Source organism: Physeter macrocephalus, chromosome 2 (genome assembly GCF_002837175.3).
Source record: "Physeter macrocephalus isolate SW-GA chromosome 2, ASM283717v5, whole genome shotgun sequence".
Lineage (NCBI taxonomy): Eukaryota > Metazoa > Chordata > Mammalia > Artiodactyla > Physeteridae > Physeter > Physeter macrocephalus.
Window position 1 is genome coordinate 50,076,615 of NC_041215.1, and position 20,791 is coordinate 50,097,405.

General features: G+C 36.7%; 1 protein-coding gene across 1 annotated transcript in view; it reads left to right on the forward strand.

The window, feature by feature from the left end:
* The first annotated feature begins 2,712 nt into the window (after positions 1-2,712).
* The window catches only part of KYNU (kynureninase), a 101,280-nt gene continuing 83,201 nt past the window's right edge, over positions 2,713-20,791 (forward strand). Inside the window, exons 1-2 of the mRNA XM_007121695.2 lie at positions 2,713-2,812; positions 10,372-10,548. Of these exons, the coding sequence (XP_007121757.2) occupies positions 10,380-10,548 (169 nt within the window). The 5' untranslated portion in view covers positions 2,713-2,812; positions 10,372-10,379. The remainder of the gene's footprint in view (positions 2,813-10,371; positions 10,549-20,791) is intronic.

Sequence of the window (20,791 nt, forward strand, 5' to 3'; positions counted from 1 at the left end):
ATTTATGAAAATTGGGTTCCTTTCGGATCTATATTTAGGAAGATAAAGGGAGTTCAGAGACATCCTCTCCCTGCATTTGCTGTTTTTCAAGTGCCTATAGCTCATAATAGTCAATATGTCACAGTGGCATGTTTTGTGATGACATGTCCTGAACTACTACAGCTCTGTTTTGGGGTGGCATATTCTGCTACCCTTCAACACCCAAGTTTGAGACTGCAGCTTTTTATCAGTCTGTCCTCACTGGCCTCCAAGGTTCTCTTTTACTTCTACAGAACACTTTTAATAGTTGGACCTGAACTGGCCACCAACGAGCATCTTTGTCTTAGTCATCTTATATTCCTTTTTACTTACTGAACAGTTAGCATTAGAGCTTCATAGTTGGATCTGTAGCCTTGGATTCTTACACAAATAGTTTGCTACACTGAATTTAATTTGATTAATAATACTGTGAGCCCCATTGAAGTCTACTACTTTATGCCACGCACTGGCCCAGCCTTAGTGAATAAACCTTGAAGAGTAAATGTAAAGTTCACTGTTTAAGAATTAGTTTTTGAGAGAACAGACTTTCCCTCATATCCCCAGTCAGCAATTTTGATGGAAGGAAATGAATCATCTTCTGAAAACAAACCTAATTCAACAGATATTTTCTTAGCTCTATTCATGGGCAAACTCTGAAGAGGATAAAATCAAATGTTCTGCCTTTCAGAGACATAACATGTTACAGGCCAGATGACATACATGGAAATTAACAGACAACTCTGAATTGGTACAACATTTATCCTGGCAACATGTTTCCTCTTTCTGTTTCCAAAAAAGAAGAAATGGAAGCTCACTCTGTTCTTTCTTTTCCCTCCACAGCTGGCCTTGCAGTGGATCTTTCTTTCACCACTCCTGTCACGACTTGTTATCTCATAATCCTTTATATTTTTAGGGGCTTATGTGAATATTATAAAGATTTTATAATGGAAAACCATTACATCCCCAGGAACAAAGAATATTCTTAATACTTTTTAAAAAATGAATGAAGGTAACAAATTAAAAAAGACAGATATACAAAATATAAGAACTAGAATGACAGCTTAGACCTCCAAGCAAGTTCTTTAAAAGTGGCTATGTTAAACAATAGTTTTTAAGACAATATTTTTATGGCATGGTCTTTAACATTATCAAAAGAATTTAGAAGAAGTAGTGTGAAAGCAAGACACTTTATCTCTACTTCTCTATGTATCTATATGTCTCCTGTAGTTAAAGGTGTATAATCCTCCTACCAAAAATGACACAGACTTCACCCTCAGGCTCCCTTCCTGGATATTAGAACTGGACAAATTGTCTAACACTCTTACAGCATAGGCATAAGCAAAATAGAAAAAAAAAAAACCCACAAAATTTGAGATACTCTGGATTCAAAGTTTTATTCTTCCAACTTAATAAAATTAAGACACTCTACTTACTCTATAGTATTATTGTAATGATAAGATTCATGAGATGAAATACATTTTCTTTTCAATGTTCAATTACTTGTATGAAAGTGACTTCATGTCTTTTATCCCCATCTCTCATACACTGGAGGGTAATGCTTTTGGTCTGGTTAACTAAAAAAAAATAGGGACGTGTTACTTATTAACTTATGTGTCTTGGTACATTGGCTCTCTAGGTGCATTGTTTTATATCTCAGTAATCTTGATGGAAAGGTACTTTTACGTCTCCATCTGATAGATGACATATGAGCCTCAGCACAGGTGAGGTAAATTGTCCAGAGTTACACAGCAAACATATGGTAGAGATGATTGAATCAAATAATGCTATACCTGGTATGGTGTGGGGCTCAACAAGGGGTAGATGTAAAAGTGAGTTAATTATTCAGGCCCAGTCTCTATCTTTGGTCTTCATTCTGAAACATTTTGCTCTTGGTTTTTGATACCTAAAAGGATATTCACTAAAAGACCCAAGCTCGGGAATAAGCATAAAGAGATAATGAAGGTAGAACAATAGATAGCCCACAGGCTTAAAGGAATAATTTCCATTTACGAAGTCTCCTAGGCTAGTTTCCACTTGATCTTCAAACTCTTAATTCTTTCTTCCTTGGTTGTTTTGTTAACTGTCTAGATTTATGATTTAGGACTTTTTAAAATCCACCTACTGGGCCATAAAGTATATTCTAGAATTGAGGGCCAATATTAAACTTTTGACTAAAATGTTAATTCATTAAATATCAAACTCTACCTTCAGACTAGAAACTCACAATGCTTTTGACAGTGGGGTACTGCCTCAAAATCTAAGTTTTCCTTATCTCCCAGAGTTGGGAAAGAACTCTTCTCCAGTCCTTAGTGGTGTATTCCATAGCCCAAAGCAAGGAAGGAATGCAAATGTGAGGATTTAGTTCCTGGACAAACTCATTGGTTCATTTCACACAAAAATGAGGATGATCTATTTACTCTATAGGATTATTGTAGGATATAGCTCCCATTCTCAAAGGTCTTAGTTGGAGGACAAAGAAGCGTTCACCTAAGTGTAAAGGTCAGAGCTCCTTAGGGAGCTGCCCTAAGCAGAGCCCCTAGTGTTTGAAATAGAGAGCAGGAGGAGCATTTTGTTTAGATGCTTGTCAGTGATTGGAGATCGACAGTCAGCATACGCAGAGTGGGAAGAACTAAAGCTAGCTCACAGATTCCCCGAAGGGTGGAGTCTGAGCAGAAGTGCTTTCAATTTCTCACCCAGAAGTCTGGCCTATGAATTTGTAAGGAACTCTTGAGAGGCTGTTTTTTTGTTGAAGGAGAAACACCGGGAGCGGTGGACCCCATTGGAACCCGAGCCGGTAAGCCCTGAGACACTGATATATATACTCTGTACACAAATATACATTCAGTGATTTTTCTAAAGGGATATTCTCTCTGTTAGAATTCTTGTCATAATGCTTTAGAGGTTTCTTCTGCCAGTTTCTTCTCTTTTTCTCCTCCAAATTATTTTCATAAAAACGGTGCAACACCCTAAAAGTGTTCTCACCTTTAAAATTGCGAGTTAAATGAGATTTTTACCAATATAGTAAAAAAAAGAATTGATGTCAATAGTATACTGCAATTCATCTACTAAAAGATAGTTAGAGTTGAATAAGTTAATCTTGGTACTTGAGTTTAAATGCTAAGATTTGATCAAAATTCAGATTATTAAATAAGCTTTAGGTCCTTTGTTTTCTAGTAACTCTAGTTGTCTTTGGTGCTGTTAGCCATATTCAATTTTTGTTTAGAGAAGTGAAAATGTCTATTTCTTGAGTAAGGTTTCTTCCCCTTTCACTCTGTGAAATGTTTGCCTAAGAATGGAAGGTTGATACACATTTTTTCTATATAGCTAAAAGAGTTTCTTTTTTCTTTCCTGCTTTTACTTTGAGGACGGAGGGGTGTTTTTTAGGTAGTAATATTGGAGCAAATGCATTGAACTTATTAATGTGAAACTCAGCATATAATTCATATAAGCTTAGATATGAAGTATGCAGCTATGTCAGTGATGTCACTCATTCCTCAAACAATGATATATTTAAAGAACACTGTTCTGTGCACATATATTACATAATACTTTCTTTCTCAATGAAAAGCTACACACTTTCTTCATAATTTGCTTTACCAGGTTCTAATCTTTGGACTCAAGTGAATAATTTGCTCATTTCAGGCATGAAACCTGAAACTGTGTGAAGATTAACTACTGGGTACTCATTGTCATTTACTTACCTATTTAACCTTAGACCTGTGGGCAACTAGGAGATCCTGAATTCCACAATTCCATAAAAAGTTTTTATGATGATAAGAGTTTCAGCTTTAAAGTTTTAGCTGTCTAAATAAAATGGAAAACACAATTTACAAAATTTCAAAAGCTAAATTGACAGTAAAATGGCAATTTCCATCACAAGGTATTAATATGAAAATATATTATGAGACTATCTTTTATCTCTTTAGAAAGGAATTTACTTAAATAATTTTATTTGATCCTAACCATGATCTTTTGAAGTAGAATTTAAGATAGTTTTATATAACATTGCAGCAGAGAAATGTTAGGTGACTCGCCTAAGACCATATGTGTACATGTCCACTTTTAAAATAAAATTAACACTAAATACATGAAGTACAAAATTTGGAATTTTTTTAAACTTGCGTTGAATTTCTTTATTTCAATATCAGAGTATGTCAATTTACCTACAAATGGTAAACCTAAACAAGGCATAAAATTACAGTTTATTAAGCACTAATTGTCTTCGTGGCGGGGTGAGTGCAGAATTTCGCAGGAATTGTTATGAGTTAATAAACTGCTTTCTTGGAGTGAGGGCACTGTGTTATCATGGGCACTGAGGATTTTATTTACTTCTGTTGGGAGCTGTGCCTGTTGGCAGGGTGGCACCCAGTTTGCTCTTCTGGAAAGACTATTTCACCAGCAGGTATCTTACTGTCAGTGCAGGTGAGGTTTTGACACATGGGCTATGACAGGCCCAGAAGTAGGACCAGCACTTTAACCTTTACCTGGCTGGGACTGAAAGGATTAAAAAGTAGATGGATTTATAGCCTGTGGTGCTTTGCAGACTGAGTACAGGGCTGAAAAAAGAAATAAAGGGAGAGAAAGGGAATGAACCAAAGAAACATTGAAAGGAAAATCAGGAAACAAGATTGGAAGAAAAAGAACTGAGAGGTTCAAGTCTTGGGTCAGGAATCCTTCTCTGCATATTCCACCCACATGCCCTGTCAAAGACAAGCACAATTTGACTCAGCTCCTCAGGCAAGTGCAGTCCCAAATTGTGAGCTCTATTATCCTTCTCTTTCATTTTTGTTTCTACTCTACTGGTTCCAGAGTTTGGTCTCAAAATAGAGGAAAATGACTCTGATCCCTCAGAATTGTTACAGGGATTAAATAAGAAACAAATATAAAGAGGCTAATGAGTTAATACAAATATTTTTTTTAAATGAAGTTGAATTTTATTGCTAATATGATGGTAGAAAATTAATTGGTGTTTTGATTTAGATAACCCAGTTAGAGTTTAGAGTCAACCCTGATGAACTCTGAAAGTGCTGACTCTCCAAAGGAAGTCTCAAATATAAGGCAAGCTCTCTTGATTCTGAATCCCATTGAAAATGTTCCTTTAATTATTTCCTCTGTGGTTGGAATGAGGAGGGTATTCCTCTAGTAACAGTCATTAATCCTGTCAAATAATTCACCAAGCTATTTTGTGAATCTTATTCAATTGCCATCTGGGGGGGAACACTATCTGAAAGGCACTGCTCAGGAATGAGTTGGCTACAAAGATAAATTAAACAAGATTCAGGAGCCCAGGTAGAATACAGTTCAATAGCAACTCAATCAAGCTACCATAAGTAATGGGTTTATAGTAAAGACACACTTGATAGACAGAAAAACAGCTCATGGGATTCTTGGAACAGTCAAGCAGGCAGCCTCCCAGGCGTTGTACATAGTTTATTGCACAAAAAGATTCAATGACTCTCCTGACTGGCTTGTTTTGTCACCTTTTCAGGAGGCATAGCTGTTTTATCTCTTGCCATCATGTAACTAAGTGATTCTTACTTGCTGTTGGAATCACTTCATGTTTTAACAATCAGTGGTTTGGTCTGAGTCTGAAAAATGAGTCACTCATGACAATACTCCTTCTAGACCCTACCATTTTATTGCTCCTCTCTTTGACTCTTTAAAATTTTTGCTTCTGTTTCTACTGAATAAATAGCTATATCTCACAGCTCAGATTCTTGGAAGAATTGGATTATATGTTCAGCTAAACACCATCATGAGTGTTGGGCTAGAGCTTTTACAGCAAGACATTCACAGACCATTGACAAAACAGTGCATTGTCTTTAGTGGGTGTGAGTGAGTGTCCAGCAAAGGTCTGATCTACTTACTCTGACCAGGCAATTGATAATGTCAAGCAGTGGAGACACAGTCATTGCTATTTAAAAGGCAGTTTGCTTCATCAGAAAACTATAGGTAGAGACCCAGATAAAATCAAGTTTGTAGGCATGGCAAGCATGTTTGGTTTTTCCCATACACATATGTATCTAAATAACTATAGTACCTAGCAGAATATATTATCATAAGAGGTGTGCTCATAGGTTTTATAGGTGTCCAGAAGAAAAGACTACTTTTAGCTCAGATAACATGACAAGCCTCATGAAAAACAACAGTATTTGAGCTAGGGCTTGAAGGGTGACTAGGATCTGAATATGTAAAAGGGATAGTATAACATTTTAGCAAAGGGACAGAAAAATCACAGAGATAGAAAATTTCATGAAGCGGACAAATAATTTAGCTTGGTCACGTATTAAAAGAACCATCAACATCAATATCAAAAGCTTTGACATTCGTACAAAAGCATGAATTGGAGCAACTGGAAACTATTAACTAAAAAAAAAGCTAAAAAACATACTCAGATAAAGCTCAGTAACCTTATCTGGGAATATAAAGAATGGCTCATCAGGGGAGACAATTGGCAATTGAGAAAGGAAGAGGTCAAACAAATAAGCAGGAGAATTTAAGTACAGAATACAGGAAGTATGTCTACTGTAAAACACTCAGATATACAACTCTTAATTGCTTAACACTGTGTGTGTTGGTTGGGGTGGGAGGAGAGAGAGGGGTAGAAGAAAGATGACTGAACTGAGATTCTAGAACCTCATCTCTGTTAGTTTCAGTTGGTCCCTAAGAGTTCTAGACTTTATGTACAGTCTATGAGTTGAAAAATATCAAACTTCTATTTGTGATGCAATTTTCTCATGAGCTACAGACTCAAACATTCAATCCCCAGCTTGATATTTCTACCTGGATGTTTAATACTCACCTCAAACTTAACATGTCCTAAACAGAACTCTGATTTTCCTCCTCAAAATTTTTCTTTCCTAGATATTTCTTATTTCACCACTTTGAACATATTTGCTCATATCCCAAAGCTAAAAGTCACTCCCTTTCTTGTTCTCACCAGAGATAATTTATCTACTTTTTTCTCCAAAATATGTCATAAATCCACACATTTCTACTTTTCCCCTCACCACATTTAGTCTATCATTTTTTTCCGGAACTACTAAAGTAGCCTTAATTTGCCTCTCTTTTTTTCACTCTTATAATTCATCAGAAAGCAGAAAAAATGACTTTTATTTAATGTAAAGTAACATCATATCACTCTCCTACTCAAGACCCTACAGTGATTTCCCATTAAACAGAAAAATAGCCAAACTCCCTTCTGGCTTTCAAAGTTCTTTATGATAAACTTTTGCCTCTGCTTCTCTTACCTTAGAGTCTTCCCTTCTCCTTGATTCCATGACTGCATTAGTTGAACAGCCCAAACCCATCTCCACCTCAGGACCTTTGCACTTTCTGTCATCTTCCTCCAGGTCCAGATCTTTACATGCCTAACTTTATAACATGATTCAGAAATGCTCCTATATCCCTGCCTCAGAGAGATGCACTTGACCCACCCCTCTAAGGTAGCAGTTTCATGCCCCAATGACTCTCTATCCTATTCTCTGCTCTCTCTACTCATAGCTCTTGAAACTATCTGAAGTTACATTATTTTATTTAATTATGTTTCCCTTCTTCCACTAAAAAGTGAACTCAACAAGTCACTATTTATATACTCTCTTAGATACTGCTGTTCTACTAGTTTTTGGAGCTACACTGCAGTTGCTCAATAAGTATTTATTGAAAGAGTAAATAAATGGAAGACTGTTTATGTGGTGTTGACAATAGTACAAGTATGTAAGTAAAGCTAGCCTGAGCAAATTTCTTGACACCCACCAGTCTCTGTCCCCAGAGAGTGTTCCAACAGGTTCTTAGATGTGTGTGTTAAATTAGATGCCCACCCCTCAGGCCGGAGTTTTAATATAAGTAGGTGAGCCTCCTTGACTGTAAGTCTAAGCACAATCAGCTGCCTCTGAGCCGGCCCCTGGGACAGGTGAGTCTGAGCACGTAAGCTTATTAAGAGCTATTACTCAGGTCCCTACTCTTTTGTGAGTCTTGGGACTCCAGCCCTATTGACTTTCCAAATTTTCTGTTTTGGGGGCTTGTCTCTTAAATGCATGTCTTAAAACATGAGGTATCTGATGTGGGGTTTGAACCCTTTGCTTCTCAGGGAGAAGCTCCAGGTTTTGATTCCCTCCAGATTGTGGGTCACCACACAGGCAAGAGGGTGTTAGGCTAGATTGTGTCCTAGCCTCTTCTACTCACTTCAGTGTGGTTTTCTCCTCGTTCTTCTGATGTGTAGTTGATGCTCAGCCAGCCTTTAGGTTTCTTCAGAGGAAACTGCTTCATATGTAGTTGTAGACTCAGTGTGTCTGCGGGGTCAAATGAGTTCAGTATATTCCTGCGCTGTCATCTTAACCAGGAAGCCTCTCCTATTCTTGCTCAATTCCAAAAAACTAAAACTTTGGGAAATAAATACAAATATAAAAAAATAATAAATAAATAAAAAATAAATATAAATATAAATCTCCATTGTCATTTATCCCTTTCTGAAATTTAAGTTTTCTTTCCAAAAAGGTGGGAAGTGTTAGATGATGATGAAAGGAAGCAGGATGTGGTTTCAAGAAACACCACAGGGTCCTGCTTTGTTCAAAGATGCTCTGTATGGGGCTTCCCTGGTAGCGCAGTGGTTGAGAGTCTGCCTGCTGAAATACAAAATAAATATAAATATAAATCTCCATTGTCATTTATCCCTTTCTGAAATTTAAGTTTTCTTTCCAAAAAGGTGGGAAGTGTTAGATGATGATGAAAGGAAGCAGGATGTGGTTTCAAGAAACACCACAGGGTCCTGCTTTGTTCAAAGATGCTCTGTATGGGGCTTCCCTGGTAGCGCAGTGGTTGAGAGTCTGCCTGCTGATGCAGGGGACACGGGTTCGTGCCCCAGTCTGGGAAGATCCCACATGCCGCGGAGCGGCTGGGCCCGTGAGCCATGGCCGCTGAGCCTGCGCGTCTGGAGCCTGTGCTCCGCAACAGGAGAGCCCACAACAGTGAGAGGCCCACGTACCGCAGTATGACCTCTCAGTATGACTGTGAGAGAGAAGTTTCTCATTAGCAGCAGCAGATAGATCTCTTTGGTCTTCATATGGCAAAAATTACTAACATTATTTAGGGTGTTTAAAAACTTTTTCATCGATATTGTTTTTATTCACAATAAAGAATTTGTTAAGGTTCTACTGTATATATGTTCATATTTTTAAAACTATGATCCAAGAATCATTGGGGATGGGAGAGTGGATGTGGGCTAGGGAGGAGGATAAGCTAGTTGGGGCACTACTCTTCTATACTTTTCACAAAAGCGTCTTTATTGTTACCTCCTAGTAAGACATCTAAAGGAAAAAGTGCTGACATTATATATGTTTGAATGTCATTAATTTGGACCACTTCTCAGAAAATAAAAATGTAAAGAGCTAACACTTATTGAGAGCTTACTTTGTCTTGAGCACCATTACCTAATTCAGTCCTTTCAGCATCCCTAAGTTACTATAATTTTCATTATTATGTGCATGAGAAAAACTCAGGCATGGGGTTTAATGCTGATTGTTAATTATATTATTCACACGGGTTCGTGCCCCAGTCTGGGAAGATCCCACATGCCGCGGAGCGGCTGGGCCCGTGAGCCATGGCCGCTGAGCCTGCGCGTCTGGAGCCTGTGCTCCGCAACAGGAGAGCCCACAACAGTGAGAGGCCCACGTACCGCAGTATGACCTCTCAGTATGACTGTGAGAGAGAAGTTTCTCATTAGCAGCAGCAGATAGATCTCTTTGGTCTTCATATGGCAAAAATTACTAACATTATTTAGGGTGTTTAAAAACTTTTTCATCGATATTGTTTTTATTCACAATAAAGAATTTGTTAAGGTTCTACTGTATATATGTTCATATTTTTAAAACTATGATCCAAGAATCATTGGGGATGGGAGAGTGGATGTGGGCTAGGGAGGAGGATAAGCTAGTTGGGGCACTACTCTTCTATACTTTTCACAAAAGCGTCTTTATTGTTACCTCCTAGTAAGACATCTAAAGGAAAAAGTGCTGACATTATATATGTTTGAATGTCATTAATTTGGACCACTTCTCAGAAAATAAAAATGTAAAGAGCTAACACTTATTGAGAGCTTACTTTGTCTTGAGCACCATTACCTAATTCAGTCCTTTCAGCATCCCTAAGTTACTATAATTTTCATTATTATGTGCATGAGAAAAACTCAGGCATGGGGTTTAATGCTGATTGTTAATTATATTATTCGTGAGGTTGGGAAGATGAGAAGCTTAGTTAAAACAAAAAGTGTTTTACCTAAAAGCTAATTTTCTACCAAAAAAAAAATGATGGTGGCTAGATTATTTTTAATTTTTTTCAAATTAATTTTTAGAGAAGAACTTATAATGGAACCTTCACCTCTTGAGTTACCAGCTGACACAGTCCGACGCATCGCATCTGAACTTAGATGTCACCCAACAGATGAGCGGGTTGCCCTCCGCCTCGATGAGGAAGATAAGCTGAGGCACTTCAGGGAGTGTTTTTATATTCCCAAAATGCAGGATCTGCCTCCAAGTAAGAATACTGGAAAGGGTTTTACTTTTCTTAATCAATTTATTAACATATTTGCTACTGCATGTGTTCATCATAAATCTTTGAAAATCATTGTTCTGTTACATAATAGAGCCATTGCAATTGTGTCTGCAAAACAGCAGGCTCCTGGTGGTATTAATTCAACATGTCAGCCTACCTTAGTCTCAGATTCTATATGCTTCCTCTCCTCTTCTGAAGAAAATACTTACAAGGTTCTTATATTGTCATCTAGTTCTCTGAACAATAGAGTTACTGATTGAAAATTATAGCAGATGCATTTACTTGTTCTCTTAAGCACTCAGAGCTCAAAACAATTCTTTTTCAATACAGTATTAGAATACCTCTTGTTTTGTGGCACCTAGTTCATGATAATGTATTTGTCTAAGAGAGAATATTATTTTGGGACTTGGATATATTAGGAAGGATGTTACATAAGTAGCCATCTTTGTGTGTTGTGGCATGTATGACTTACAAAAAATAATTAAATAAATAAAATCAATGCCTAAGAAATGCATATTGCATTTCAAAAAATTAATACAGTAAACTGACTTTGTTCTTGTTTTGGAGGATGTTCTGTTCTAAAAAAATAGGTAGCACAGATTAAAAAAATGGAACAATTTTTCATATTTGGCTTAGCTCCATTTTCCATCGATGAAAAAGTTCACAAGTTGAATAGAACTGATCCACCAAAATGGGTTTCACATATTTAATAATTCAGTCTAATTTCCTTTTTTCTTCAGATTAACTGTGGCAGGTACAATTTTGGATACTCATAATCCAAAAGCATTAGCTAATATGATTTTAAGATGAGATTGGGTCACACAACTGTCATATTTGGCTTATATTTTATTATGTAACACAGGATGGCACCTTGTAAAATTATGGAAGTGTAAAATAAAAGGAAGCCTAGTATCTGATTTAAAGTAGCTTACTGTCAATTGAGGAAGACATTGATGAGACCAGATAAAATGGGGTTGTAAGTGAAGTGATCTGGGGTCACAGGAAAAAATCTTCTATGTCTTTCTGGAATCTAAAATGCAAGGGCATTTTGATTGGAAACTTAAGGGATAAAAAAAAATATTAATGTGTGAAATATGATGAAATTAAATCTAGGAATATTCTATCAGTGATGGGAAGGAAGGGGCCTCGTAACATACAGAACACAGTGTGGAAGTCCTCAAAAATTCCCAGGACCCACTTAAGACAAGTTAGCTCTGGTGACCCTGCCCCTATGCGTTCTGCAGCCTCTGGGCTGCCTGGGGCTTTGATAAGCCCCTAGTTCAGGCGTGACAGCAGAACCCTGGAGTGCCACAGAGTTTAAGATTGCCTTCTCAGCACACAACAAAACTATAAATTGGGAATTAAGGCTCTAGAACATTATGCCATTTATTGAAAGCTGTAATTTCCCCATGATTTAAAATAATTTATTTTATTCCTTTTCATGAGTGATAACAAAAACAGACACAACAAAGTAAGCAAATAGATACACTAACAAGACCTTTCCAGTGAGGGCAGATGATGGTATCAGAGAGAAGGAAGAACTGAGGAGAGAAAATGGCCAGTGGTACATCGTAGCTGCAGCCTGGGCTGAGATTTCTTGGGAAATAATGCTAACTAATGGCCACATCTAGACACCCACCTATGAACAATGGCTACTTCCTCAACACTGGAGGTGATACATTAGTGTTTGATTTCTTTGTCTGTCTTTCTTTTCTTAAGATGTCTTTCTTCTATGTACTACCATTAGGGATTTGACATAGGACCCAACTCTGGATTTTCAGGTATAAAACCTATTGAAATGAATGGATACACAGAAAGTTAAAATGCTATTTTGAATTTATCACTTTTTCTGTTACTGAACTTAAGCCTCATTAACTAACATAACTCTCATCCTCATGTTGAGTCACTTACATTCAACAAATATTTATTAGTTACCTTTACACATTCCCCCTCATGCCTTGAAACTTACTTTCTAATCCAACTCTCGCATTCCCAGCTCAATGGATTTGTGGTATAAACAACTAACAAAACTCACAGGGTATGTCCTGGGAGGCACTGTGGTCTGATTTTAATAACAGATCAACACAGGACTCTTCTACTAAGCTTTGAGATAATTTAATCAGAACCCAGATAAAGATAGTAATGTACATATAATCACTTCATTATACTTAAGTTGACTCTAGTATCCTGATTATAGGTATCACATTTGTATAAATAGAAAATAACTTAAAAATCACAATCTTGGTCAAGTTATTGCTGATTCTTAAAGAAATATAAGGGGAAAGAAGATGAATTGATTCAATAAAAATTTAAACAATTCATTTGTTAAAAAAATACAGTTTTGAATGATACAAAAATTTACTTCATTAACCCCAAGAGTTTTTCTAAATTAGTTATTGTCAAAGTGTGTGGTCTCCTGCCCAGCTCAGGAGGATTACCAGGGAATTTACCAGAACTATCAATTTCTTGGGTACCACCCCAGAATTACTAAACAGAGACTCTGAGGAGAGCCCAGTCATCTATACTTGGTCTCTTCGGACAGTGTCATAGATAGTTGGATTAATTAACTTCTATTCTCATTATTCTCACTCTAGGAGTTCCTTACTCTCTGAAGGTTCATCCTTTCAACAAATATTTATTAAGCACTTAATCTGTTCAAAACATTATTCTCAAAACAGTTTATCAGTGAACTAAAAAGCAAAGTTGTCACTTTCCTGAACTTTTATTCAAGTATGAGGAGACAGATAATAAACAAAATTACAAACAATGTAATGTGTACTCTATCTGGTAGTGTTCTAAGGGCGGGGAGGGTGGGAGGAGTGTCATTTTACTCAGGGTGGTCTGGGAAGGAAACACTGATGACACCTGAGCAGAGATAAGAATAAAGTGTGAAAGTGAGCCTTAAGGATGCAGAGGTGAAGATAAGCCTGGTGGCTGTTTAAGTTTGCCCTGCCAACCATCTTTAGTAAGTTAAATTTAAGCTATCCAAACAAGATCTACTATTATTCTGACTCCGTGAGATTTAGCCTTGGTTAGATAAAACTGACACAGAAAACTATCATGCTTAAGTTTGTATCCAGGGATTCTATATAACGTAACAGAGCTTCTTCAGTTCAACTACTGTTAGTCTCAGAAGACAGGGACAAGTATGAGGTATCAGTAAACAAAATAAAGGAAAGTGCTTTTCAACATAAACTAGAATCCTTTATTTAATGATAGCTAATGCTGTGTTAAATAATGGCTTTATCCAGCTATAAAAGACATCTATTTATGAATGTGATTTTAATAATGACTGAAATAATATCCATAAGAAAAACAATGGAGTATCTCTTACTTAAAAGCTAAATTTTCTAGACATTTTGAACTTCTCATGGCAGTTGTATTCTGTAATTTAATAGACTTATTTGTATCCTTCTCTTTTCTTTTGTATTACTCTATCTGCTCCCTGAGAGTAGGGACTGTCTGATTTCTCTATGTCTGAGTGGGTGTCATCTAGGCAGACCCTAGTGGGGGAGGCAGCCAATAAGATCTTATCCCTCAGAGGGAAGAGCATGTGCAAAGACACAAGCAAGAGAAAGCAAAGTTACAGACATGATCAAAAGATACTATGTAAATAGGTGGGTGTGGGTAAACAGTAAATAGTATATATACAATAGGGTAAATAGGATAAGAGGGTAATCGCTATAATAGCGTAAATAGAAAATAGGTGGGTGTGGGTAACTGGCAATAAACTAAATAATTGGAAAAAAAATTTAACTATTAATACTTTGTAGTGTTTGAAATTTATGCTGAGTTTATACATAGCTGTGAAAAATAAGCTTGTGACAACAAAATAGTATATTCATGTTATAGATATCATTTCATCAACAGTGTAGAATCATACTGAAGAGGGTGAAAATAGAATTAAAGAAATGATTTAGAATATCTTTGCAGAAATCCAAAAGGGATTGTGAAAATCCAAGTAAATGCATTGGAGGGGAAAAAAGGGAAGAGACTCAAGAAATATTTGGAAGACTCACTGAATAAGCCTGAATCATTAGCCATTGAATAAACTAAGTAGGAGAAACATAGTGTGAGCCAGACTTTCTGATTTAAGTAACTAGTGGTAACTAGTTACTTAAATAACTTATTTGGAAACTGTTTATTTAAAGAGAACCCAGGTTTTTGTTTTTTTTTTTTCTTGTTGCTCTACCCTTTGCCACCTTCACCTCAGAGTCCAAGGAGTTGGTAACTGTGTTTCAAGCAGTAGGAGTAGGTGGGGTCAAAGAAGAGTCTGTGTGTGCTCTCCCATGAAGAAGGTTCCCAGAAGTAGGCTTATTACATACCCACCTACCCACCATGCCATGACCCCATCTCTCTGCGAGGAAGACTGAGGGTAAAATATCATTTTTATGCTTGCGTTACCAAACCAGGTTCATCTGCAGCAAGACAAACACTGAGATGCCAAGATTTGCAGCAAGAAACGGGTTATTCATAAGGCAGTCAAGCAAGGAGACAGGAAAACAAATCTCAAATCCCCCTCCCTGGAGGTGAAGGGCTTTAGATATTTATGGGATAAAGAAGCAGGGTAGTCTGAGCCATGGGGGTTGTGGAGAAAGGTGACTGGAGATAAGAAAAAGGTGAGGTAATTGTTATTCTGTGGCAGCACAACTGAGCTACATGCTTCTTCATGGGACACATGTTCACAAAATGGTGACCTCAGATGTTCTGAGGGTGGACTTTTTGGCCCTCTGATGTCAAAAGCTCACCATCAGATGCTGGCACATGCCCAGTGGTCAGTGGTCTCAACCAGTCTTAACTGGTTTGAGCTCAAACTGGACTGAGTTGACTCCAAATTCCTGCAAAAACGACTTGGGCAAACATCTTACTGTTTAGGTTACATGATGCTTAGAGGATATGCAAGTGTTTGTAAAAAACAATGACAGCCAGCTTAATCAGTGAAGGCAGATTACAGCTTATTATTCATTAAGCAAGTTACATTTAATGGATCTAACTGATGATGACTACCCTCAGTTTCACTTGGAAGCCACATGCTTTTGTTTTGCTTTGTTTTGTTTTGTTTTGAATAAGAAGATTAGTCCCAGACCTTCTGAAATAACTATATAAGGAATTAGTTGGACAAATTTTAATAACATGCCTATACCTACATCTCACACCAGACCAATTTTTTTTTGGCCGCAGCACTCAGCTTGAAGGATCTTAGTTCCCCAGCTAGGGACTGAACCCATGCCCTCTGCAGTGGACACGTGGAGTCTTAACCAATGGACCACTGGGAATTCCCCAGACCAATTAAATTGTAATCTTTGAGTCAAACCCAGGTACTATATTTTTTTAAAGCTCCTGATGTGATAGACTAGTACATAAATTCAAATGAAATATATAAAGATCATGAGGATATATATATTATTAAAAAAAATTAACATTTCATGAATAGTTTATCATAACTAGTTTAAAAAGTATTATGCCCATATATTTATAATTTTAAAATGATTATCTCTTTCAAAAACAGAAGAATATCTGGTACTGGTATCTAACAACATATTTGCAATTAGGATCATGTTTGGACAACTTTGATAATATTAGTTGGATGCTCCAAACACACTGAGTGCTCTTTTTGTGGAAAGCATTAGAGTAGGAAATTTATATATGTTGAAGACATAAAACTCTACTCAAAGACTCTAAAATACTTACAACTCAAAATTTAAAATAGCTTCATTAGCATGACAATAATTAATATATTAAGGGGGCATGTTTCCTTTCAGTTACCTGAACCTAGTGAAATGTAGCAGAATTTAAATCACTCCAAAAGCACCTGACCTGAGAGGGCTACTCATTGGGTTATTTTAACTACAGCAGAAAGGGTCTAGAAATATACTGTAAGAGGTGGCAGGCAGTGGTAATGGATAGGATCAAAAGACATCAGCAGAAGTGTGCATTCAGTACTTTAGGCAACTGGATGTGGGAAGTCTCCAACGAGGAGGGATTGCTAAAGAAAAAAGTACCAAAACGTAACCCATAAAGGAAAGATCTACTAATATAAAGGCACTACAGCCAGATTACAGTTTTCTTATCTTTATTTTCTTACTTCATTGAAGGAATTAAAAGCAGTAGCAGTGAGGAACAAGAAGAACAAACTACAATAGACATATTCCTCTGTTCCAAACTATAATTTTCTGAATTAGATCAACCCGGAGCTGGGGATGGGGAAAACCTTTGAATCTGAAGTGATGTTGAAATTTTGATTCATATTTAAGAAGCAAAAATGAAACTGCTTCCTGGGTTAGGTTTGAAAACATATAAATGAACTGAAAGAATAAGCAAATAAGGTCCAGAGTGATGGACATTTTTGATGCATTGAAATTACTAAGAAGCAAACAAATGAATTTCCAGAATCATGAACTCTAGAGCAATCATAGCACAACCTTTGTCAAGAGATGAGACTTCTAGACAAATGAGGTGAGGCCTGTTTGCAGAAAGCTGAAACTCTTGAGTTCTTAGACCATTTGAAGTCAAGTGAACCTTTAAGCAGGATGTTATAGGTTGAATTGTGTCCCCTAAAAATTTAAATGTCCTAACCACTAGTACCACAGAAAGTAACCTTATTTGGAGATGGAGTGTGTAGATGTAATCAGATTAAAATGAACTCAATAAGATGGGCCTTAATACAATATGAATTATAAAAAGGGGATATCTGGAGAACAATGGGGAGATATGCAAGAGGACTACTGAGAAATTATAAAAGCTTATGCCCAAATTGACATCTCCTAATTCAAAGAAAAGAAATATGAATGCATCATTTCTAAAATACATATTCTGGCAGAACACCAAATCCTCAATAAGCTAAAAAATTGTAAACAGACAGAAAATATCCTGAAGAGCAAGAATGACTGGTTTAGGTCAAACCTGACTTGACTTTGGAAGAAAGAATAAATGCAATGAAAGTTTTCAGAAAGGGAACTCTCCCCAGGCCATGAACATGGAAATATTAAACAAGCTGCTCAATAGACCCCACAAGATGTCGAAGTTGTGTAACAGTCAGACCACTGGCACTGAATGAATAGGAAATAAGTTCTAACCTGGAGCCCATCCATTCTCATGGATTTATTCCAGAAGACTCTAGACTCGGACTCAAGCTATAGGAAGCAGGAGATAATTATCAGCAATGATCAGTGTGACAATCAAGAACAACTGACATGACAACTGACAATTTAAAGATGGGAACCAATGAGTCATAACTGACCCTGAGGTCCAGCAAATAATGGACATCCTAACCAAGGAGTTTCTCTTGGCACAAATGCAGAACAACTCCAAACACTCAGGGAACACACAAAGAATATATAAAGTATCATGTCATCTGCAAATAGTGACAATTTTCTCTTTTCCTTTCTAATTTGACTGCCATTTCTTTCTTTTTCATGTCAGATTGCTGTGGCTAGAATTTTCAATACTATGTTTAATAGAAGTGGTGAGAATGGACATCTTTTTCTTGTTCCTGAATTCAGAGGAAAGGCTTTCAGCTTCTCATTATTGAGTATGAGGTTGGCCATGGGTCTGTCATAAATGGCCTTTACTATGTTGAGATATGGTCCTCTAAATCCACTATGATGAGAGTTTTTATTATGAATGGATGTTGAATTTTGTCAAAAGTTTTTGCTGCATCTACTAAGATGATCAGGTGATTTTTATCCTTCCCATTGTTAATGTGTTGCATCACACTAATTGATTTGTAAGTGCTGAACCATCCCTGTGACCATGGAATACATCCAACTTGGTCATGGTGTATGATCCTTTTTATATATTGTTGGATTCAGTTTGCTAATATTTTGTTGAGGGCTTTTGCATCTATAGTCACCAAAGATATTGGCCTGTAATTTTCTTTTTTTGTAGTGGTTTTGTTTAGTTTTTATATCGGGGTAATTGTGGCCTCATAGAATGAGTTTGGGGGTGTTCAGTTTTTTGAAATAGTTTGAGAAGGATGGGTATTAGTTCTTCTTTATATGTTTGATAGAATTCCCTTGTGAAGCCATCTGGCCCTGGACTTTTCTTTGCTGGGAGTTTTTGTTTGTTTGTTTTGTTTTTTATTACAAACGCAATTTCATTAATAGTGATTGGTCTCTTCAAGTTGTCTATTTATTCTTGATTCAGTCTTGGCAGGTTGTATGTTTCTAGAAATTAGTCCATTTCTTCTAGTTGTCCAATTTGTTGGCATATAACTGTTCATACTCTTCTCATGAGTTTTTGTTGTTATATATCCTCTTTAATTTCTAATTTTCTTTATTTGAGTCTTCTCTCTTTTCTTCTTGGTAAGCCTCGCTAAAGGTTTATCAATTTTGTTTAGCTTTTCGAAGAACAAGCTCTAGGTTTCATTGATCTTCTCTATTTTTTTTTTATTGGTATTTTATTTATTTCCTCTCTGGTCTTTATTATTTCCTTTCTTTTGCTGACTTTGGGCTTTGTTTATTCTTCTTTTTCTAACTATTTTAGGTGGTAGTTTAGGTTATTTGAGATTTTTCTTATTTCTTGAAGAAGGCCTGTATCACTATAAACTTCCCACTTAGAACTGCTTTTACTGCAACCCACAGAAGTTCTCACTCATAATTTCTTTTTTTAAATTTAATTTTATTTATTTCTTTATACAGCAGGTTCTTATTAGTCATCCATTTTATACACATCAGTGTATGCATGTTAATCCCAATCGCCCAATTCATCTCACCACCAACCCCACCCACCACTGCATTCCCCCCTTGTGTACAAATGTTTATTCTCTACATCTGTGTCTCTATTTCTGTCCTGCAAACTGGTTCATCTGTACCATTTTTCTAGGTTCCACATATATGCGTTAATATACGATACATGTTTTTCTCTTTCTGACTTACTTCACTCTGTATGACAGTCTCTAGATTCATCCATTCTTCAATCAGTATGACAGTCTCTAGATTCATCCACATCTCTACAAATGACCCAATTTTGTTCCTTTTTATGGCTGAGTAATATTCCATTGCATATATGTACCACAACTTCTTTATCCATTCATACGTTGATGGGCATTTAGGTTGCTTCCATGACCCGGCTATTGTAAAGAGCACAGCAATGAACATTGGGGTGCATGTGTCTTTTTGAATTATGGTTTTCTCCGGGTATATGCCCAGTAGTGGGATTGCTGGGTCATATGGTAATTCTATTTTTAGTTTTTTAAGGAACCTTGATGCTGTTCCCCATAGTGGCTGTATCAATTTACATTCCCACCAACAGAGCAAGAGGGTTCCCTTTTCTCCACACCCTCTCCAGCATTTGTTGTTTGTAGATTTTCTGATGATGCCCATTCTAACTGGTGTGAGGTGATACCTCATTGTGGTTTTGATTTGCATTTCTCTAATAATTAGTGATGTTGAGCAGCTCTTCATGTGCTTCTTGGCCATCTGTATGTCTTCTTTGGAGTAGATTAGTTGACCATAGGGGTGTGGGTTTATCTCTGGGCTTTCTATCCTGTTCCATTGATCTATATTTCTGTCTTTGTGCCAGTACCATATTGTCTTGATTACTGTAGCTTTGTAGTATAGTCTGCAGTCAGGGAGTCTGATTCCTCCCGCTCCATTGTTTTCCCTCAAGACTGTTTTAGGTATTCGGGGTCTTTTGTGTCTCCATACAAATTTTAAAATTTCTTGTTCTAGTTCCGTAAAAAATGCCATTGGTAATTTGATAGGGATTGCATTGAATATATAGATTGCTTCGGGTAGTACAGTCATTTTCACAATATTGATTCTTCCAATCCAAGAACATGGTATATCTCTCCATCTGTTGGTATCATCTTTAATTTATTTCATCAGTGTCTTATTGTTTTCTGCATACAGGTCTTTTGTTTCCCTAGGTAGGTTTATTCCTAGGTATTTTATTCTTTTTGTTGCAATGGTAAATGGGAGTGTTTCCTTAATTTCTCTTTCAGATATTTCATCATTAGTGTAAAGGAATGCAAGAGATTTCTGTGCATTAATTTTGTATCCTGCAACTTTACCAAATTCATTGATTAGCTATAGTAGTTTTCTGGTGGCCTTTTTAGGATTCTCTATTTATAGTATCATGTTATCTGCAAACTGACAGTTTTACTTCTTCTTTTCCAATTTGTATTCCTTTTATTTCTTTTTCTTCCCTGATTGCCATGTCTAGGACTTCCAAAACTATGTTGAATAACAGTGGTGAGAGTGGACATCCTTTTCTCATTCCTGAT